Source organism: Hemiscyllium ocellatum, chromosome 13, assembly GCF_020745735.1.
Source record: "Hemiscyllium ocellatum isolate sHemOce1 chromosome 13, sHemOce1.pat.X.cur, whole genome shotgun sequence".
In the NCBI taxonomy this organism is placed as follows: Eukaryota; Metazoa; Chordata; class Chondrichthyes; order Orectolobiformes; family Hemiscylliidae; genus Hemiscyllium; species Hemiscyllium ocellatum.
In genome coordinates, this window is record NC_083413.1 from 38,851,024 (window position 1) to 38,875,255 (window position 24,232).

Sequence of the window (24,232 nt, forward strand, 5' to 3'; positions counted from 1 at the left end):
AGCTGCTTCATCAATGATCTTCCTTCCATCATAAGGTCAGAGATGGGGATGTTCAATGATTTGCACAACTGTCAGCACCATTTGTGACTCCTCAGATATTGAAGCAGTCCACATTCAACTGAACAAGATCTGGACAAAATCCAGGCTTAGTCTGACAAGTCGCAAGTAATGCCATACAAATGCCAGGCTATGATCATCACGAAGGATAGACAGTCGAACTATTCAATGGTGTTACCGCCACTGAATCCCCCATTATTAACATCCTGAGGGTTGCCAGTGATCAGAAATTCACCTGGAATTGCTATTTAAATGGCAGTGCTACCAGAGCAGGCCAGAGACTAGGAATACTGCAACAAATAACTCACCTCCTGCCTCGTCAAAACCTGTCTATCATCTACAAGACACAAGTCAGAAGTGTGATGAAATATTCCCCACGTGGATGGATGCAGTTGCAACAACACTCAAGAAACCTGACACCATCTGGGGGAAAGCAGCAAGCTTGATTGGCATCCACTCCTTCCACCACCGCTGCTCAGTAGCAGCAGTGTGTACTAGCTATAAGATGCACTGCAGAAATTCACCAAAGATCTTCAGACAGCACCTTCCAAACACACGAGTACTTCCACCTAGAAGATCAAGAGCAACAGATATGTGGGAACACCACCACCTTCATGTTCCCCCTCCAAGCAACTCACCATCCTGACTTGGAAATATATTGCCGCTCCTTTACTGTCACTGGTTCAATATCCTGGAATTCCCTTACATATGCCACTGTGGATCAACCCACAGCAGGTGGACTGCAGCATTTGAACAGGACAGCCCACCACCACCCTGTCAATGGCAACTAGGGATGGCCAATAAATGCTGGCCTGCCAGTGACACCCACAACCCACAAAAATGAAATTTTAAAAATATCAAAGCTTTTGCATAGAGGTGCATCTGTACACAAAGTATTAACCTCATGAAAAGTATTAATTACGAAAACAGCCACAAATGTGACTTGTAGTATACAACTTTGGTGTTAGATTTAAATTCTTCCTAATATTTTTTAAAAGGCACCTAACAGTAAGTTTCAAAGTAATATCGTAAGCAATCTGAAGCCACCTTGCTGATGGGTGGAAAAATACTAAAATACTAAATAAAAATAACAGGAAAGGATACAGGTCATTCTTTTAGCTGCAGAATGTGATTGGAGTGTGGGCTTCAATAGGAAAAATACATGTTCAATCAGATATATTAATTTTTACATGTTCTGCCATTTGTGCAGTAAATTTCACACTGGTAAATTAACAAGAAAACAATGTAGAATCGGAATTTAAATTAATGTTCCTTTCCAGTTCAGAAGCCAGACATCTGCACATTTGTACAAACATAAACTACTACTTACCCAATGAAAATTGTGAAGTTAAATTATATGATAACAAATTAAGAAACAGATGATCAAATTAAAACTACTGTTTTGTGAAAAGGTCTTTTTAAACACCTGTTGTTTCATTCTTTTGACAGCTTTCAGGCCAGTTCTTGTAAAATGTATTTGAAATGTTTTCCTTTAATTTTAATTGGCAAGTTTTTGCCTTAAAAGAAAATGCTGATCAGCTAAAATTACGATGTCTTGATCAAATTTTGCCATGGGATTATGATGCACTCATGTTTTTGATAGACTATTCAGTGTGATAATTCTGAGTAGTACTATGGCTGATACAAGTGGAATATTTCACTGAAAAACCAGGCACTGGCAGAAAAAATAAATTCTGTAAGTCTTGAGGAATAAATTCTGAGTACCCAAATAATAGGTAAAGAATGCAGAGCCAATTGGAAGTCGGTCTTTTTGTAAAATGTATTCATTCTCGGGATGTAGGTGTCGCTGGCTAGGCCAGTATTTATTGCCCATTCCCAGTTATCCAGAGGGAAGTTAAGTGTCACCCGCATTGCTGTGGGTCTGGAGTTACATGTAGGCCAGATCAGATGAGAATAGCAGTTTCCTTCCCTAAAGGATATCTGCCTTGGCAGGATTCAAACCTGGGTCCCCAGAACATTATCCAGGTCTCTGGATTAGCAGTCCATCAATAATACCACTAGGCTAGGAAATAAATCATCACATTTTGGGAACTATAGCTATTTTGTCGTCTCCTGCACATCCCTATTGTTGAACATGCACAAGAATCACTCTGGATTTCATACACTTTGATGTCATGGGGTGTGCAGCCACAAAAAAGTTGGGTAGGAGACCTAGAAGAGCAAGTGACCTAAGTCCATACGACCGTCATTTAGTACAAGTAGAGCTTTGAAGCAAACTGAAAAGCAGGTAACCTGATGAAAATGTTGCCTAATCTGTTAGAATGTATTCTTTGCCATGTTGGTGTCGGCATAAAAATATGTAAAACTGAGATATACAGCAATTTCTATCAAATTTACAAATGCATTTTTCTTAATGAAAACTCAAATTTAATGCATGTACATCAGTGTACTGCTTCATCATTCCATGGTAAACTATGTGTATAGTAAATTAAAATTGTTAAGGCATGAATTAAAACAAAATTTTAACCTGCAGGAGCAGCTCTGAGTTCACCTTCAGAAACAGCACCATTTACAGTTGCTATCTTTCAAGAGTGAGTGAACAATATTCCAAATACTCCGGAACAGCCAATAGAGAGTCATAGAGATGTACAGCATGGAAACAGACTCTTGGGTCCAACCCGTCCATGCCGATCAGATATCCCAACCCAATCTAGTCCCACCTGCCAGCAACCAGCCCATATCCCTCCAAACCCTTCCTATTCATATAACCATCCAAATGCCTCTTAAATGTTGCAATTGTACCAGCCTCCACCACTTCCTCTGGCAGCTCATTCCATACCCGTACCACCCTCTGTGTGAAGATGTTTCCCCTTATGTCTCTTTTATATCTTTCCCCTCTCACCCTAAACCTATGCCCTCTAGTTCTGGACTCCCTAACCCCAGGGAAAAGACTTTGCCTATTTACCCAATCCATGCCCCTCATAATTTTGTAAACCTCTATAAGGTCACCCCTCAGTCTCCGACGCTCCAGGGAAAACTGCCCCAGCCTGTTCAGCTTCTCCCTGTAGCTCAAATCCTCCAATCCTGGCAACATCTTTGTAAATCTTTTCTGAATCCTTTCAAGCTTCACAACATCTTTACGATAGGGAGGAGACCAGAACTGCACGCAATATTCCAACAGTGGCCCAACCAATGTCCTGTACAGCCGCAACATGATCTTCCAACTCCTGTACTCAATACTCTGATTAATAAAGGAAAGCATACCAAACACCTTCACTATCCTATCTACCTGCAACTCCACTTTCAAGGAGCTATGAACCTGCACTCCAAGGTCTCTTTGTTCATCAACACTCCCTAGGATCTTACCATTAAATGTATAAGTCCTGCTAAGATTCGCTTTCCCAAAATGCAGCATCTCGCATTTATCTCAATTAAACTCCATCTGCCATTTCTCAGCCCATTGGCCCATCTGGTCCAGATCCAATTATAATCTGAGGTAAACCTCTTCACTGTCCACCACACCTCCAATTTTGGTGTCATCTGCAAACTTACTAACTGTACCTCTTATGCTCGCATCCAACTGTAAATGACAAAAAGTAGAGGACCCAGCACCAATCCTTGTGGCACTCCACTGGTCACAGGCCTCCAGTCTGAAAAACAACTCTCCACCACCACCCTCTGTCTTCTATCTTTGAGCCAGTTCTGTATCCATATGGCTGGTTCTCCCTGTATTCCATGAGATCTAACCTTGCTAATCAGTCTCCCATGGGGAACCTTGTCAAACGCCTTACTGAGTCCATATAGATCACATTATTTGGGTACTCAGAATTCATTCCTCAAGACTTACAGCATTTATTTTCCCCCTAGTTACCCTTTTGTCCTTAATGTATTTGTAAAAACCCTTTGTATTCTCCTTAATTCTATTTGCCAAAAATATCACATGTCCCCTTTTTGCCCTCCTAATTTCCCTCTTAAGTATTTGGTAATTTTAAAAAAAGACTGAGAACGCCACAATCACTACACTTCCTGTTTCATGTCCTAGCAGATTTTAATTTTGTCATAGGAAATTTAATTTTCTTTAAACTTTTCTTTTACTCTCGCTGGTTCCACATTTCTCTTTCCATTGCTGTGATCAGGAGAAATTTATAATTGATTACCAGCAGCAAGTGTTTCATCCATATTTTCTAAAAATTGAGATCTGCAAAAACAGTAAGGTGTCTTAAATAGATATCAATAAAAAGAAAATGTATAAAGCCTTTAATTATGCAGCAAAAATTATTATAGTTTTAAGTCACTTGAAATCCAATAGATCCATGTTCAAATGGTACATTGGTAGAGAGCCATGAAAACCAGAATAGAGAGTACTACTTGAAAGAGTGCAGGGGAATACAGAGGTCTGGATATATATCTTCATATGTTATTAAAGATAGTAGTACAGATGGAGAGAGTGTGGTTAATAAAGTTTAAAGTATCCTAGAGTAGTTAATACAGCTTAAAGCATCCTAAGATTTATTCATAGGGGCATAGAGAGCAAGACTAAGGAAGTTATGATGAGCTTGTCTGCTTACATTATACCTCTGCTGAAGTATTGTGTATAGTCTTAGATGCTAAAGGAAGGGGATGAAAGTTTTGGAGGGAGTGCAAGTGATATTGACAAGAGTGGTTCCACGCATGAGGCTCTTACTTTCATTTAATGAGGGTAGATTGGAGAAGGTGCAAGTGTTTTCCTTGGAGAGGAGAAGGCTAAAAAGAGATCTGAGACAAGTTTTCAAAATCATGATGACTCTGGTCAAATTGATTGGGACAAACAGTTCCTACTCATAAAAGAATCAAAATCAGAAGGACACAAGTTCAAAGTACATTGTAAATAAAACAAATGCAAATTGGGAAAATAAACTTCACACAGTCAGCATTTAAGATCTGGAATACATTGTTTGGAAGTGTAGTGGAGACCGGTTCAATTGAGGCATTCAATTGTCATTAGATGATTATTTGAATGGATAAAAGATACAAGGTTCATGGGAAAAGTTGAGATTGACATTAAGTCACAATTCTCATTTGGAGAGCTAGTGCAGACATAATGGTCTAGATTGTAAGTTTGCTCGCTGAGCTGACAAGTTTGTTTTAAGGCATTTCATCACCATCTTAGGTAACATCATCAGTGAGTCTCTGGTGAAGAGTTAGTGTTCTGTTCTGCTTTCCATTTATGTGTTTTGGTCTCTTAAGGTGGGTGATATCATTTCCGATTATTTTTCTCAGAGGTTGGTAAATGGGGTCCAAATTGATGTGTTTAATCTTGGCGTTCTGGTTTGAATGCCATGCCTCTAGGAATTCCCATGCATGTCTCTGTTTAGCCTGTCCTAGGATGGATGTGTTGTCCCAGTCAAAGTGGTGTCCTTCTCCATCTGTATGTAAGGATACTAGCGATAGTGGGTAATGTCTTATGGTGGCTAGTTGGTGTTTGTGTATCCTGGTGGCTAGTTTTCTGTCTGTCTATCCGATGTAGTGTTTGTTACAGTCTTTGCATGGTATTTTGTAAATGACATACGTTTGCTGGTTGTTTGTATAGGATCCTTTAGGTTCATCGGTAGCTGTTTCAGTGTGTTGATAGGTTTGTGGGCTCCCATGATGCCAAGGGGTCAGAGTAGTCTGGTAGTCATCTCCAAGATGTCTTTGTATGATAGTGTGGCTAGAGTTTCTGGGTGTGCTGTGTGTGTTTGTTTGTTGTTTAAGAATCAGCAGACTGTGTTATTTGGGTATCCATTCTTCTTAAATACGCTGTATAGGTGCTTTTCTTCTGCTTATATTTCCTGATGCTGCAGTATGTTGTGGCCCGTGTAAATAATGTCCTGATGTAGCTCTGTTTGTGGGTTTTGGGATGATTGCTCCTGTAGCTGAATATCTGGTCTGTGTGTGTTGCTTTCCTGTAGATGCTGGTCTGCAGTTCTCCATTAACTGTTCGTTCCAATGTGACACCTAGAAAGGGGAGTTTGTTGTTGTTCTCTTTTGTGAAATGTATGCCAGTAAGGATGTTGTTGATGATGATGTAGGTTTCCTCTGATTTGTTCCATTTTGTGACGACAAAGTGCCATCCATGTAGCAGACCCAAAGTTTGGGTTAGATCGTGGGGAGGACTGTTCGTTCAAGTCTCTGCATTACTGCTTCTGCTAAGAAGCCTGATATTGGTGATCCCATGGGTATTCTATTGATTTGTTTGTAGATTGTGTCTTTGATGGTGAAGTGGGTAGTGAGTTACAGGTCTACTAGCTTGAGGATGTTGTCCTTGCTGATGAAGTTGGTGTTTCTGTCCTTAGTTCCTCTAGTAGTGCGATCAGTGTTCCTTTGGCCATGCTGATGTTAATTGATGTGAATGAGGCTATTACGTCAAAGGAGACCACTATTTTGTCCTCTTCTATCTTGGTGTCTTTGGTGTTCAGGAATGGTCCAAAGCCCTTTCTGCTCTGTGATAATACAATGATCATGCTACAATATTTAGCCACCTTTTTTTAGACATATTCTTTCATTCAGGGTATATTGTGTGTCATTGGTTGGGCCAACCCAGCCCTTGCCTCTCTGCACTTGAGAAGATGGTGGTGAGCTGCCTTCTTAAACTGCTGCACTCCATTTGGTTACATAGACCCACTCTGCTATTACAAACAGAGTTCCAGTATTTTGATCCAGCGACACTGAAGGAACTGCAATATATTTCCGCGTTAAGATGATGAGTGGCACAGAGGAGACTTCAGTTGGTGGTCTGTTGTGTCTGCTGCCTTTGTGATTTTATTGTGAATATGGGAGTTGCTGTGTAAGTACCTTTGGTGACTTTCTGCCATGCATCTTGGTAGATGGTACAAATTGTTGCTACTGTGCACTGGTAGTGAAGGGAGTGAATATGTGAGGAGGTGAGGTGCAAAACAAGTGGGCTACTTTGTCCTGGATGGTGTCAAACTTCTTGAGTGTTGCTAGAGTTACTGTTAGCCTTATAACACTTCCAATCATGAGCTTTTTCAATCTAAAGAAGACTACCCATCGCCTTTGTTTCTTTTTGGAAAACTGATTGTCCTCTCGATGAGCAACTCTAAGACTTCTCAACACTATCTTTCCTGAATAAGCTGTTCAAAGGCAACTTGGTGTAGAAAACAACAGAATACTGACCTGTATGTGTGTGTGATAACCATCTGTTTATTCAACAACTTTTTTTTAACTCTTCAAGAAGCAGAAGTAATTTTTCCTCAGTGAATTTCTGCAGAGAGAAATCTTTTTTTCTGTTTGTATTCTTTTGGGTCATTTATAGGGGTAAATAATTACTAATATGCTGTGTGTGTTAACTGTTCTGCATCTTCATGGAATGTTTCATTTTAGAATGTGTCTTTTTTTTCATTTGCATTAAAGAAACCTGGTTGATGGATCTTTTTATTCGAAGCCTACTGTAGAGAAAGCACACAATTGGTCGTATCAGGAGCTAGGGTAAAGCAATTAAATTTGTAGCACGTGGAATAATGGAAGTGAAGAGGAAGAGTGTACTCTTCACATCTCTGTAAACACTATTTTTCAGTCTTATTACAATGTGGGCATAGGCTTGCCTAATTCATATCTGACAACTCAATAGGTCTGACAGCATCTGAGGCCAGAGAAACAAGGTTGCGTTAATGGTACCACTATGGTATATCTTCTAATTGTCTTATCATATATTAAAAATAATTAGGCTTTTGCCTTACAAATCTTAGAGTTTTTTTTTGTCACCAATCCAGTGTACCCTGTTTCTTGCAAGAAAACAGCTTAGCTGTTATGTTACATATGATCTGACTTTACAGTGCAGCCATGATAGTGACCTACTGAAACACTTAACCATACAGTTGGCTTCTAATTAATTAGTTCATTTCTTCTGGGATCCAATAATAAAACAACTAACAGCAGTACTGCCTTGGTGCTGCACTGGAGTGCCAGGCATAAGTTTTTTGCTTAAGTAATACTTGAACCCAGAACCTTTGACTTAGAGTTAAAAATAAAGCACTTGAAAAAAGTTGAAACACAGCTGACATGCAAGCTTAAAGTATAAAGGAATTGTCAAGACCTTCTGAACACCTTAAAAAGTGACAATAAAGTATTAAGTGGCAAAAGTGCTGTAACAAAATATACTTTACTAGTGGCACATTTTTTTCTCTGAATAATAGGAAGTCCTACTGATAATGTATTAATACCTAATGTAAGTATGTGATGTTTGTTTTTCAATTCTCATAAATACCAAGCTATGGTGTTATTTTACAATATACATCCTAAAAAGTATCAGCATAGTGTTTATTCAATTTAATGTATTTTGAAACTTAGTTTTGGTGCATTATTCTATAAGAGGTGTCAACAGACTGTTTCAGTGTATTCAAGGCATGCCATTTTTCCATTGTTGCGCCAGACTGCTTATATTCATTGTTATTCTGGTAAAATGTGTTTTTCTCCATTCGAATTAGCCTGTTATTGAGTGGTTGGCTCATTGCAGCTATAAAATTACTGAAATAAATCTCTAATTTGAAACATCAGAAAATGTCAATTGTGCATGTGTAATCTGTAAGAAATGTAGTACGTTTAATGGACATTGTACTCAGAAATGAACTTCATTATCAGCCATTACCAGTTTAGCTTTTAATGTATTAAATTTTGCCTTCAGGCAGAGCTCTTTAAATGACAACATGTAAATTTCCACATGTTCGAGTTAAGCTAATTGAATGGTTGCGAGCATGCTTATCTTTTATATGTACACTAGTTGAGATGAAAGTAGCAGGGTTTTGAATTTTATGAAAAAGATAAATTGTTTTGCAATATTTTTGTTCTTAATTCAGTTTCATTAAAACATTATGTTAAGAATGCTAGAAGATGTGAAGAAGACAGTTCAGTCTTGATCAGTCCTATTGTAATAGTTATTTTTAATCTACCAATAATAATTTATTAGTTTGATGCTTATAAAATAGTCAAAACACTTATATTTATCTTGCAATAAGAAAATATCAAATTTATAGACAAAAGCTAAAACAGTTTTAATAAAAACCTGTTTTGCAATTGTTGATTTATATCACTGTATTTAACTGTCCTACTATTGTGCTTCAATCTAGAACAAAGCTAAAACTTTTAGAAGATGTGTACACATTTGGCAGCAAAAGGCGAACTATTCTATCTGTATTAATGATTAACTGCAACACAGTCAGTTTAAGTCTCCATTAGTGTTTGTCATTTATTTTTATGTCAGTGACTAAATAGTTCTTTTTTGTAATAAATTATAGATGTAGACAATATATTGTTCACTTACAAAAGCATGTTTTCTGAGACTACAATTGCTGTTCGGTTCACTTCATTCCCGCTTACAAAGCAAAAAGCTTCAAAATGAATGTCAGTGCCACTGTTTTCTGTTCGCCCTTCACATTAATTGCACATACCAATAAACATTCCCTTTGCTGCATTAGGTTGCTATTGTAATTGGTACCTTTTTTTGAAAGCTGTTGAAAGAAATGTGCCCGTTTTTGCATTCCAACGCAGTGTGGTAGCTGTTATGGTTATCGTCAGTGAATGTTTCATACAAGAACTGTGCAATTTTTGAAAATTTCTGTGGTTCCCAGAAATTAATGTCCCTTGATTATTGACATAGGATTCATTATTCTCATGAAAACTTGGGGTTAACTATTATGACTCACTGGTTAGTGCACTGTGAATCAAGCCCTGCTATTCCCTTCTTTGGCTGACTAGACCCCTTGTTCAGATGTCTTTCCCTGGATGCTTCCTCTGATTTGTAAGTTCAGAGTAGCTGATTCACTAGGAAATGTCTCTGATTCATCAATTTAAAAGTCACAACTCATAGCAACTACTGCAGGAAAAGTAACTGATTTTCTTCAGACATAAACTGAGTTTTTGACTGCAGAGAACAGGCAGCTGGGAGAAGATCTGCTCACTTACTTTCTTCTCTCTCTCTCTTTCACGCTCTCTGCCTCTATTTTGTTTCTAGTTCCAAGCTGCTCACCACCTGAGACCCAATCACAGAATTATTGGTTAGCAAAAGGTATTTGTCATTAGTAACTATCACTAATTCACAGACTGATCAACTTCTTATTGCCAGCAAGAGCTGCACCAGCTCTAGATCTTCTCCTGGGACCTCGGACCTTCGGGTGACCATACTCCAAGGGAGACTTCAGGACAGGCAACAACATAGAGTGGCCGAGCAGAGGCTGATAGCCAAGTTCAGTACTCATGGAGATGGCCTCAACCGGGACCTAGGGTTCATGTCACGCTACAAGTGACCCCACTGCACTACACACAGACACATTCCTCCAGACCCATACACTCACGCAATCCCTCTCTCCTACACAAGCTCTCATACACACATACACTCCCACACTCACACATGCACCCTCTCACAGACTTATACCCCTTTACACTCTCACTTACATGCATACACACTCTCACAGACACTCATACCCTCCACACACACACACACACACACACACACACACACACACACACGTTTGTCGGGTGAATTTGTACTTGCAGAATTACATTTTATTTTGCTCAGAAACTGCATGAATCCATGTAAGATTCTGTAAATCCCTTTTTTGGATTAGAAACAGTCTGAATGTTGGGGCACAGACAGACTCGCACAGGGCACCTCACACCTTAAATGCATTATCTGGGCCAACATGGCACCTATTATTAAAGTTCACTTGAGAATGTAACTTTAAGAAAGTTCTGGGATTTACATATGAAAGAACTGAAACCAACATGTTCATTCCAGTAATGAGAGTCTTAACAAACAATCCAGGTCTTTTTCAATATATAACTTCAGTTACATCACACTGTAAACTTTTGCTATAAATTCTGTGTCCTACGAGCTTATACTCCACAACCACCTGATGAAGGAGCAGTGCTCCGAAAGCTAGCGCTTCCAAATACACATGTTGGACTATAACCTAATGTTATGTGATTTTTAACTTTCTCCAATCTGAACTGCAGTTAACTGCTTGTTCAAGCAATTGTTGCCAATGCCTGCCATAGGTACCAGATTGCTTGCTTTCAAAACTGCAACCACTCTTTCAAAATTGTTTTTAAAACAGTTCTTTTCAGTCTGCAGTTTTAAAAACAAAAATAAAAAGACACAGTCTTTACTACATGTAGTAAAGCTGTATGTAAGAGTTCATTTACAAATTCTATGTAAGAGTTCATTTACAAATTCTATGTAAGAGTTTCTAAGAGTCATGAAATAAAATCATAGGACAGATAAAACTATGCTTACAAACTGCAATACAGATAGAGACATCAGTTTTGCTGGAAATATCTTTGTTCCTTAATACAAAAAATAATTTTTCAAGTAATTTTGCAAGGCTTATGACCAGTGGTTCTGTAACCTTTGTTGCTGATGAAACAGTTCATCTCAAATTTTTTTGTTTGTTTGAGATGTTGCATACCTTTCCCAGAGAATGCTTTAATCTGTTTGCAGAATCTGTTCTGCAATTGCCAGAATTTACAGTATGATGAAAAGACATACAAATATCATTACAAAAATGAGATACATTTGTGATAAGTATAGGTTAAATTATGACAATGATTATAATTTGAATTTTATTGACTTTAGATAGTTTGCCAAAGACTGACACAACTCCAATGATGAAAGGGAAACAAAAGACATCACGCTAACTTTATAACGAACAAAAAGCACCAAAATACACTATTAAAAACAGGATTTTTAAGCCAAACATTGCAAGTTCAGAGCTTTTCTAACGGGCGTAAACACGCAATTTAATGTTTATTCATGTGAGGCAAATATACATTGTTTATTTTATCTAATTTCTAGGGAAACTAGCAGAACGCCACCCAACTTGTGGCTAAAAAAAACTGCTATAGAGTCATATAGCATGGAAACAGACCATTCGGTCCAATTCGTCCATCCAACTAAGTTTCCTGAACTAAACTAGTCCCACTTCTCTGCATTCCGCCCATACTGCTCTCAATCTTTCCTATTTATATATCTATCCAATGCCTTTTAAATGTCGTAACTATACCTGCATTTACCACGTCCTCTGGCAGTTCATTCCACATACAAAACTGTATGAAAAAGTCCTCCCTCAAGTCCCTTTAAATCTTTTTCCTTTCGCCTTAAAAATACGCCCCCTAGTTTTGAACTCCCCGTTTAAAGTTTTATATCTAAGAAGCTAAGTGGATTCTGTAAGAATCCAATAAGCAATAAATGCTTCTTCACCAGTTAACCAATATACAGTGTAGCGTAAACCTATAATTGATGTGAGAAGTTTTCCAAATCATCAGCTTGCTATGCTAGATGATGGTCCGTTGCTGCCATATATGAAGAGTTACAGTGTATATTTGAATGATATTTGGTGTAATGTGTTAAATCATAAAAGTGTGGGGCATAAAGCTACCTTATATTTCCTTGTGTAGGAGGTTGATGCATAATATAATCAAGTTATTTTAAAAAGTCATAAAAGAATTTGGTATTTTATTTGCAGGGTAATGTTTCTGGAGTGAATTGGTAAATCTGGAGTCAGTGGTCATTCTAAACCCGATGACTGCAAGTTGAAAGCAGTTTTTCACCAAAAAAAGTATCGGAAATGTGGATCAATTCATTTTCCCAAAAGTTGTGTGGATGCTAAGTCTATTGAAATTGCAGATTGAGTTTGAGAAATGTTTTCGTTAGCTAAAGTTATCAAAGGTTGTGGAGCAAAGTCGAATAAATAGAATGTTCAGCCATGATTGATTAGTTTACCTTGCTTGAATGGCTTAATCCTGTTCCAGTGTTCCCATGTACAATAAAGCCTAACATGAACAAGTTTCCTGTACCATTACAGATAGTAATGTTTGATATTTGTTTTATAAGAACAGAAATAGTGTTTCATGTAATATGTCTTATGGTATTGCTGGAATGAAGTTGTATTTCAGCAGGTTATTTTGTTACAGTCAGCAAATGTAATTGCTACAAATAAACACAGTCTGAAGTAGCTGCAAGTTTAATAATTTGGTGAAGTCAGCAGCTTTGCAAACTATGACTGATTTTGCATGAAATCGTAGAATCCTTACAGTGTGGAAATAGGCCATGCGGCCCAACAAATCCTCACTGACCCTCCGAAGAGCATTTTACCCAGACCCATTCCCCTACCCTATATTACCCCTGACTAATGCCCCTAACCTACAATCCCTCAATACTGTGGGCAATTTAGCATGGCCAATTCACCAAACCTGCACATCTTTGGATTGTGGGAGGAAACTGGAGCACCCAGACAAACCTACGCAGACATGGGGAGAACATGCAAAATCCATACAGTCACCCGAGGCTTGAATTGAACTCGGGTCTTTGGCACAGTGCGGTAGCAGTGCTAGCCACTGAGCCACCATGCTGCCATGTTACTTACAGCTTAGAAACACCCAGCATTGTAATGTTGTTTTACATCTGTAACGGTGTGTGATACCTCTGTTTTGATGTACCATTTTTAATATAATTAACAGTTCTCCCTTGGTGGCATTTGCTGCAAGTTGAATTTATGATGTCTTATAAGGATAAAAGGCCATTCAAGGAACAAAATGTTATTTTTCTGCCATATTTAAACTCTCTTTCCTGAAGTTCAAGGGGTAATTTTAAACTAACCCATCTGTAGGGAATTGTTTCATTTTGTTAAAATATGTATTAAAATTTTTCTTTGCAAATTTTAGTCAGACCATTAATTATATGATTGTATTATCATCAATGTTGCTGCTCTGCAAAGCTGATATGTATGAATGAAACAGAATCTACATTGACCATATTGTAATTTGGAATTAAGGTGCCAACCTATAGTCGAGTGCTGAAATGCAGATTCAGACCTGCGTTTAGGTAATTACACAAGTAAGTTCTTGACATGTATAAAATTTTGGATGTGGAATATGGAGTACCTATCTACTAATCAACTAATAATGTTAATTTGGAGGAATGGCTAACAGTGAGAATGATACCTGTTGACTGCAACAGGATGTGGATCAGCTCGCAGAATCAGCAGGCAAGTGACAGCTGGAATTTCTTACAGAAAACTGGCTTGATATACATTGAGAGAAGTGATTGGGAAAGACAGAATGGAATAAGTGGTAACCATCTGATGATTTTATACTGTCAGATGAAGGTTCATGTGCATATCTCTTTTGGAATGGCAGGACACACTTCAAGAGCACTTAGCAAAGCATTTTGGATCTTGGGCTTCATAAATAAATATATTGAGTATAAAAATATGGTACTTAGGTTGATTCTGTTAAGTAATGCCATCAACTTTGGTTATTGAATTTAGGAAGAATGTCAGTATCCTAGACATTGTGGAGAGGAGACTTAGCACAATAATCCCAATAAAAAGGGATTTTTTGTTACAGGTTAAGGTTAGAGAACCTGAGGTTGCTCTCCGTGGAGCAAAGGCAATTGAAAGATAAAAACAAAATATATGCTGAGAAAGCTGAACGGGTCAGGCAGCAGCTGTTGGGAGAAAAGCAGAACTAACTTTTCAATCACGATATCACTCTTCTTTAGAATTTAAGTGGTAAGAATGTCTTTTTGTAGGATTACAGAATTGCTACAGCGTGGAATGAGGCCTTTTACCCATCAAGTCTACACCAGCCCTCTGAAGAGCATCCCTATCAATCATATCCCCTAATCCTACATCTCCCAAGGATAATTACCTAGCCTACACACCCTGAACACTATGGACAATTTCAGCATAGCCAGTCAACCTAAGGAGTTGCATTACTGGTCAAAGAAGATAGCACAGCTGTGCTGAAAGAGGGCACTATGGAAGACTCGGGCAGTGAGGCAATACAGGCAGAGCTCAGGAATAGGAAGGGTATGGTAACAATGTTGGGACTGTACTACAGGCCTCCCAACAGCGAGCGTGAGATAGAGGTATAAATATGTAGAGAGATCATGGAAATATGTAGGAGCAGCAGGGTGGTGGTGATGGGAAATTTTAATCTTCCTAACATTGACTGGGATTCACTTAGTATTAGAGATCTGGATGGAGCAGAATTTGTAAAGAGCATCCAGAAGGGTTTTCTAGAGTAGTATGTAAATAGTCCAACTCGGGAAGGGGCCGTACTGGACTTGGTGTTGGGGAATGAGCCCAACCAGGTGGTTGAAGTTTTAGTAGGGGATCACAATTCCATAAGTTTTAGAATACTCATGGTCAAGACGAGAGTGGTCCTAAAGAATCAGTGCTAAATTGGGGGAAAGTCAACTATACCAAAATTCGGCAGGAGCTGGGAAATGTAGATTGGGAGCAGCTACTTGAAGGGAAATCCACATTCGATATGTGGGAGGCTTTTAAAGAGATTTTGATTAGGGTTTAGGAGAGGTATGTTCCTGTGAAATGAGGGATAGAAATGACAAACGTAGGGAACCGTGGATGACAGGTGAAATTGTGAGACTAGCCAAGAAAGGAAAACAAAGGATGCGTACATAAGGTCTAGATGACTGAAAACAAATGAAACTTTGGAAGAATATTGGGAATGTAGGACCAATCTGAAACAAGGAATTAAGAGGGCTAAAAGGGGTCATGAAATAGCTTTAGCAAACAGGGTTAAGGAAAATTCCAAAGCCTTTTATTCATATGTAAGGAGCAAGAGGGTAACAAGGAAAAGAGTTGGCCCATTCAAGAACAAAGGAGGAAAGTTATGTGTGGAGTCAGAGAAAATGGGTGAGATTCTTAATAAATACTTTGAATTGGTATTCACCGAGGAGAGGGACATGGAGGATGTTGAGTTAGGGATAGATCTTTGATTACTCTTGGTCAAGTCGGCATAAGAGGGAGGAAGTATTGGGAGAATACAGCAGAATATAGATAGATGCGGAAATTGGGCAGAGAAATGGTAAATAGAGTTCAATCCGAACAAGTGCGAGGTGATACATTTTGGAAGATCCAATTCAAAAGCGAAGTATACAGTAAATGGAAAAATTCTGGGGAAAATTGACATACAGAGAGAGCTGGGTGTTCAGGTTCATTGTTCCCTGAAGGTGGCAACTCAGGTCAGTAGAGTGGTCAAGAAGGCATACCGCATGCTTTCCTTCATCAGACGGGGTATTGAGTACAAGAGTTGGTAGATTAAGTTACAGTTGTACAGGACTTTGGTTCAGCAACATTTGGAATACTACATACACTTCTAGTCGCCACATTACCTAAAGGATGTGGATGCTTTGGAGAGGGTGCAGAGGAGGTTCACCAGAACACTGCCTGGTATGGAGGTGGTAGCTATGAGGAGAGGTTGAGTAGGTTAGGATTATTTTTTTGAGGCCTACAAAATCACGAGAGGTGTAGGCAGGGTGGAAAACAAGAAACTTTTTCCCAGAGTAGAGGACTCAATTACTAGGGATCATGAGTTCAAAGTCAGAAGGGAAACGTTTAGGGGAGATATATATGGAAAGTTCTTCATGCAGAGGGTCTTGGGTGCCTGGAACACGTTGCCAGCAGAGATTGTAGGGGTGGGAACGATAGTGTCATTTAAGATGTATCTAGACAGATACATGAATGGGCAGGAAGCAAAGGGATACAGATCCTTAGAAAATAGGCGGCAGGTTTAGATAGAGGATCTGGACCAGTGCAGTCTTGGAGGAATGAAGGGCCTGTTCCTGTGCTGTAATTTTCTTTGTTCTTTGTAACCCGCACATCTTTGGTTTGTGGGAGGAAACTGGAACACCTGGAGGAAAGTCACGCAGACACAAGGAGAACACACAAGCTCCACATAGACAGTTGCCTGAGGCTGGAATCACACTTGGGCCCCTGGCGCTACGAAGCAGCACTGGTAACCAGAGTCATCGTGCCATCTTATACTGTGGAATAAAGGACAGTGAGGTAGATCAAAGGGGAAGGTCAGGGATAAGTTAAAAGTCAGGAAAGATTAAATAACCAAGATGTCATAGAACAAAAACCAATGGGAGTAGTAATGATTATGGTGAGAAAACAAAGCATTGGAGCAGAGTGAGTGTGAATGGCAGATAAAAAGGACAGCTTGGTCTGAAAGCAAAAATATGAAAAAAAGATACGTAGCTCAAAAAAAATGATAGTGCAGAAGAGAGTTCATTGTCTGAAATGTTTGAACTCAATATTTAGTTCATAAGCCTGTGAATTCAAAAATTGAAAGACAACACTTCATCCCATTCCTATGCAATCTTCCTATGCAGGAGATATAAAGCATTTGAATTTGAATTGAATTGAATTTATTGTCATGAGTACTGAGGCACAGTGAAAAGCTTTGTCGTGTGAGCAATACAGATCACAGAGTTAAGTAGCATAGATAAGTAAATAATAGGTAAACAGTGGCATAAACAAAAACACAGGTATGGGCGAATTTGTGATCCATTCAGTATTCTAACAACAGTAGGGTAGAAACTGTTACAAAACTGGCTGGTGCGTGTGTTCAAGTTTCTGTACTTTCTACCTGATGGTAGAGATTGTAGAAAAACATTGCCAGGCTGGGATGGATCTTTGAGAATGCCGGTGGCCTTTCCTTTACAGCGGGCCTGGTAGATGGATTCTATAGATGGGAGGTTGGCCTTTGTGATTGTCCGGGTCAAGTTCACCACTCTCTGTAACCATCTCCGATCTTGAATAGTACAGTTACCATACCAGGTAGTGATACATCCAGACAGAATGCGCTCGATGGCACACCTATAAAAGTTGGCAAGGGTATTCGCTGTCATGCCAAATTTCCTCAGCTGCCTGAGGAAGAAGAGACGTTGTTGTGCCTTTGTAACCAGGGCATCCACATGAAGAGTCCAAGAAAGCTTGTTGTGGATGACCACTCCCAGGAGTTTTACACTGTCCATTCGTTTCACCTCTGTGATGTTAATGTGTAGTGGGGCATGAGTAACACCCGGCCTAAAATCAATAATGAGTTCCTTGGTTTTGCCGGCATTGACAGTTAGATTGTTCTCAGTGCACCATTCTTCCACCTCCTGCCTGTAGTCTGTTTCATCGCCATCTGAGATTTGACTGACTATGGTGGTGTCATCAGCAAACTTGTAAATGGCATTAGTCCATTATTTGATGACGCAATCATGGGTATACAGTGAGTACAGTAGGGGGCTGAGTACACTCCCCTGGGGGGCTCCAGTGTTGAGTGTTGTGACGATGAAATATTGTCCCCAATCTTCACTGATTGTGGCCTGTGGTTCAGGAAACTGGGGATCAGTCTCGAGGGGATAATAGCGTTGAAAGCTGAATTGGAGTCAATGAGTAGGATTCTTACGGAGCTGTTCTTGGTGTCGAGATGTTCTAAGGAGGAGTGAAGGGCAAATGATGTGGCATCTGACATGGATCTGTTGGTCCAATAGGCAAATTGGAGTCAGTCAAGAGTAATGGGGAGATCGGAGTTGATTAATGCCATGACCAGCCTTTCAAAGCACTTCATGACTACCATGCTGCATGAACCTTCTTAGGTACAGGGATGCTGTTGGCCCTCGTAAAACAGGCAGGGACAGTGGCCTGCTGTAGGGAGAGGTTGAAGATGTCCAAGAAGACCTCTGCCAGTTGATCTGCGCATGCTCTGAGTGCATGGCCTGGTACTCCGTCAAGTCCCATTGCTTTCCTTGGATTCACATGAAGGAAAACTGATCGGACCTCAGATGCAGTGATGTTGGGATAGGTTCGTCAAGACTTGTCGGAATAGGTGTTAGCTCTCCACCGAAATTCTGCTCAAGCAAGCGTAGAAGGCGTTGAGACGATCTGGGAGGGATATGTCATTGTCTGCTATCTTGCACTCTTTTTAGAATCTGTGATGTCATTTTATCTCCTCTCTCATCATTATCCAAGTGAAGTAGCGCTTTACTTGTTCGTATTTCAATTTAGTATACTGCTTTTGCTCCTCCCCACTGGGGATACCAAACACACACACATGCACGCAGACACACATGCTCGCATGCTTGCTTGCTCGCGCACTCTTGCTTGCACACACACTTATGGAACACCTCCACTCAACCCCATGCATAATCCTTACCTTTCAGTTCTTCGGCTTTTTATTTTGCAGTTTAAGGATGTTGTTTTCTGTCTCTCATATTTTGCCCTAGGCCTGCTACAATGTTCAAGTGAACCCCAGTGCATGATTGAGGAACAGGAACTCATCTTGTAGTATTTTACAGTTTTGTGCAATCAATGCTGAGTTCAGCTGTGTCAGACCATGAACCATGACCTCCATCTTTGTTTCCCTTTTGAAAAATATCATGTTTTCATGTTTCTGCACTCATGCAAAGCTGTCCTTTATTGTACAGTTAACACTTAATATAGACAAATTTCTTTTCTTAACCACAGCCATTACAACTCCCTTGCTTTTTGATCCATGACATCTTTGTTATTTTAACTCTCCCACCCTCTAATCTAGCCTTGACCTTCCCTTTTTTCTACCTGACCCTCCCTGTTCTCTCAACAGCACAAGACTCACCATATTTCTTCTTCTCTACTTCAAAATTAAATCAAACTGGGGCAAAACATTAATTCTTTTTCTGTTGATAACGTGCAGGCGAATTTGCTGAGATTTTCCATCAATTGCTGTTTCTTAATTTCCAATTTCCAGCATCCATAGGATTTTATTTTATTTTTCGGATTGAAGGGAGATTTGATGTTGGTGGACAAGATTATGACAGGTTTAGATAAGGTTAACAAAGGAAATGTTTCCATTAGCAGATACACAAGTACTAAGGGACTCAGATTTTTGGACAAACAATGCAGGGAGGATGTGAGGAAGAACTCTTTATGTAGTGTGTGATAATGATCTAGAACGTCATTTGAAGAAGCAAAAATGATGAATGATTTCAAAAGGAAATTGGATGAACACTTGAGGAAAATAAATTTAAAGGGCCATTGAGATAGGGGAAGGAAATGGAACTGTCTGGATCGCTCCACAAAGAACGGACATAGATTTCAAGGTCTGAATGGCCTCCAACTGTGCCATTAAGATTCCTTCTCCATGAGCAGTTGTAGGACTTTTAAAGGAACAAAGGTGATGGTTAAAATATTAGACTGTTTTCTTATAATTTTACTTGCATTTACAATTAAAAGGCAGCTTCAGTACACATTTCAGATGCTTTTATAAAACAATATCCACACTCTTATTCACTCCATATGCAGTTTAGCTACCCAAGTTTAACAGTTAACCTCTAATAATTGTGTGGTGCTTAACAGAGAACATGTAGAATACATGCTCCATTCTCAGATGAATTGCAACGGTGGAACACAGCACACTGCTGCACCAATATTTTCAACTGAAAAGCTTTGCTCAAAGTTGGAGTTTCAATGTTAGAACCAAAAGAATGCCAAGATAATCAAACAACGCAACACTTGAAAACTAAACTCAAAAAAATTCGAAAGATGTTAATAAACATTTTTCAGTTTTCTCAACAATCTCTCGGAACTACTAAAGTACCTGGTGAGAATTCCTAAAGTTTGTTTTGGTGTATGAACAGATATAAAAGCAAACCCTTTGAAATGTTGTGGATCTCTTCCGTATAATTCTAAATATATTAAAAGGCAAATAAAGCTAACTTAAAATGAGATTTCTCCCTCTGATTGCAAGGGTTTTTCTTAGGTAGCACAGTTAGTTTAGATTTATCTATGTATCATAAATTTTAGTTTCATCAATGTAACTAATGACAGGAGCCTTTTATTGCTGATATGATAACCACTGTTTAAAGCTCCAGATAAATTAAAATAAAACCTATCTAATCTTGATGGTACACCTTCCAACACCAATATGCCAACAGCTGTTTTCATTTTGTTATGTTGGATTCATGAAGATTCCTTCTGTGTGTGTGGATTAAAGTTTGCTTTATTCTGGCAATCAGTCCTGGTATCTGTAGCCAGTTAGCTACTGCCATCTAGTGAAATGATAACATACTGCCCACTGTTAATGGATTAATATGATGCACGATGCCAGCAAATCGGACATTATAAAGAAAGCTTTTAAACTAGTTAAGGTATTACAATTGTTCCTGTTTTTGGGATACTACTGCCTCTCTCCATCATCTAGACTCACATGAGCCAATATATTTCTGAATGCAAGATAACTGCATTTGAAATGCTTTTTGTACAATATACATACTTCTAATGATATATTATAGAAAATGTCAATAAAATGTATTTCATTTGCATCCTTACATTTCTTGAATATTTTTCTCTCCATGGTAAATTCTGCTGTATTTCCTTGGAAGGTCCATAGTTCTGAAAGTATGCTGTTAGATCTTTCTTGAACTTGGACATTATTGGTGGAATATTCTTGTTCTATAATTTGGAAAAATTTCTCTCTCTTTAATTTTATAACATTTCTTTTATCAAAAATTACATTGATATTAGGTGTTTTTTTAAGAATAATGTGCAAATTATTTCTTCACAAATGCAAAAATTTATTTTATTTCTCATAAACATAACCGTTGTGTTGCATCATGTACATGAACATACATAACGAGTCTATAATTTGGAGATGCCGGTGTTGGACTGGGGTGTACAAAGTTTAAAAATCACACAACACCAGGTTATAATCCAACAGGTTTAATTGGAAGCACTAGCTTTCGGAGCGCTGCTCCTTCATCAGGTGGTTGTAGTGAACACAATTGTAAGACACAGAATTTATAGCAAAAGTTTACAGTGTGATGTAACTGAAATTATATATTGAAAAATACTTTGATTGTTTGTTGAGTCTTTCATCTATTTGAATACCATGATAGCTTCACTTCTTTCAGGTGTAAATCACAAAACTTTTTTTAAAAAGTTACATTCTCAAGTTAACTGCAACAATTGGTGTTTGCTAGACAATATGTTGAAGGTGTTAGCCCCCTTTGTTCTCTGTCTGTGCCACATGTTTAGACTGATTCTAATCAAAAAAGTGAGATAACAGAGTTTTACATAAAACCATGCAGTTTTTGAGCAAAGTATAATGTAACTCTGCAAGGACAAGTTCACCCCACAAACGTATATGTATATGTGTGCATGTGGGTTTGTGTGTGTGTGTGTGTGTGTGTGTGTGTGTGCATCTGTCTGTATGGGTTGGGGGGTTGTGAGTGTGAGAGAGAGTTTATATGTTTATGTATGTGAGTGTAGAGTGTCCAAGGCTGTTGGGGTGGGGTGGGGGGGGAGGTGGGGTGTGCATGGGTGAGTGTGGGAGTGTGTGTGTGTCTGGGGTGGTGGGTTGTGAGTGTCTATGAGAGAGAGTGTATATGTGTGTGCATGAGTGTAGAGTGGTCGAAGTCTGTGAGAGGATGCATGTGGGAGTGTGTGTGTCTGTAAGGGTGTGTGTGAGTGTCAGTGTATACGTGTGTCCATGTGTATGTATAGAAGTGCCTCTGTGTGTGTGTGTATGTGTAGGAGTGCCTCTGTGTGTGTATAGTGCAAAGGTGGTTACCTGTAGTGTGACATGAACCCAAGGTCCTGGTTGAGGCCTTCCCTATGAGTACAGAACTTAGCTATCAGCATCTGCTCTGCCAGCTTTCACTGCTACCTGTCCCGAAGTCCGCCTTGGAGGATGGTCACCCAAAGGTCCGAGGTCGAATCTCCTGGACCGCTGAAGTGTTCCCCAACTGGGAGGGAACACTCCTGTCTGTTGATTGTTGTCCAGTACTTCCCAGGAGCTGAAAAACTACACCATGTTCTTCGTGACCTGCAACACGTTATCAATGAGGATGATACACAACCTTTGCCTTTACACAACCCCCAAACCTCAGACAGATCATTGTTCGTAGCAAGCTGCCCGGCTCTCAGGATAACTCCATACAACCCTGTCACAGTAGGCGCTGCAAAACGTGTCAGAGTGTGGACATGGACACGACCATTACATGTGGGGACAGCTCCGACCATGTACGTGGCTGATACTCATGTGACTCAGCCAATGTTGTCTATTTTATACATTGCAGACAAGGATGCCTTGAGGCATGGTACATTGGGGAATCCGAGCAAAGGCTATGGCAACGGATGAATGGGCACCACACAACAATCAACAGACAGGAGTTCCCTCCCAGTTGGGGGACACTTCTGCAGTACAGGATATTCGACCTCGGACCTTTGGATGACCATCTTCCAAGGCAGCAGCAAAAAGTGGCCGAACAGAGTCTGATAGCTAAGTTCTGTACCCATAGGGAGGGCCTCAACTGGGACCTTGGGTTCATGTCACATAACAGGTGACCACCATTGCACTATATACACACACAGACACACATACATACACACACACACAGACACACCTACACACATACATACACACACACAGACACACATATACACAGACACTCACACACACCCTTACAGGCACACACTCTCCCATACTCACACATGCATCCTCTCAGAGACTTCGACCACTCTACACTCACGCACACACATATACACTTTGTCTCACAGACACTCTCAATCTCCCACCCCAGACAAACACACACTCATACAAACACACACTCCCACACTCACACATGCACGCCCCCCCCACAGACTTAGACACTCTACACTCACATATACACTCTCTTTCACACTCACAACCCCCCACCCCAGACAGACATACACACACAAAAACCTACATGCACACATATGCATACGTTTGTGGGATGAATTTGTACTTGCAGTGTTAAATTGTACTTTGCTCAAAAACTGCATGGATTCATGTAAAACTCTGTTATCTCACTTTTTAGATTAGAATCAGTCTAAACATCATGGCACAGACAGAGAATACAGGAGGCTAACACCTTCAACATATTGTCTAGCTAACACCAATTGTTACAGTTAACCTGAGAATGTAACTTTTTAAAAAAGTTTTGTGATTTACACCTGAAAGAAGTGAAACTATCATGGTATTCAAATAGATGAAAAACAATCAAGGTATTTTTCAATGTATAATTTCAGTTCTAACACACTGTAAACCTTTGCTATAAATTCTGTGTCTTACAATTGTGTCCTCCACAACTACTTGATGAAGGAGCAGCGCTCCGAAAGCTAGTGCTTCCAATATAACCTGGTGTTGTGTGATTCAAAAGTGTCTATAGGCATTGGGTTTATCATCAGCAAGAAATTACACTGTAAAACATGTCAAGTTGCTTCATGGAAGTATTTTAAAACAATAGATCATTCAGCCTCATGAGGAAATGCTCAGTCACTGAAGTGAGGAAGGAGGCTGAGGGAGCTGAAGGTATGGTTGGCAATGCTTAGGCAATAAAAATCAGGGATATTCATAACACTAGAATGATGTTCACAGATCT

At 39.4% G+C, this 24,232-nt stretch overlaps 1 protein-coding gene across 4 annotated transcripts in view; it reads left to right on the plus strand.

Moving 5' to 3' along the window:
* The window catches only part of dis3l2 (DIS3 like 3'-5' exoribonuclease 2), a 289,701-nt gene that overhangs the window by 224,314 nt on the left and 41,155 nt on the right, over positions 1-24,232 (plus strand). For 3 of the 4 annotated variants that reach the window (XM_060834771.1, XM_060834767.1, XM_060834768.1), the window contains one exon: positions 22,907-23,170. The exons of the other annotated variant lie outside the window; for it this stretch is intronic. In XM_060834771.1, coding sequence (XP_060690754.1) covers positions 22,907-23,170 — 264 coding nt within the window. The remainder of the gene's footprint in view (positions 1-22,906; positions 23,171-24,232) is intronic. 4 annotated transcript variants of the gene reach the window in all.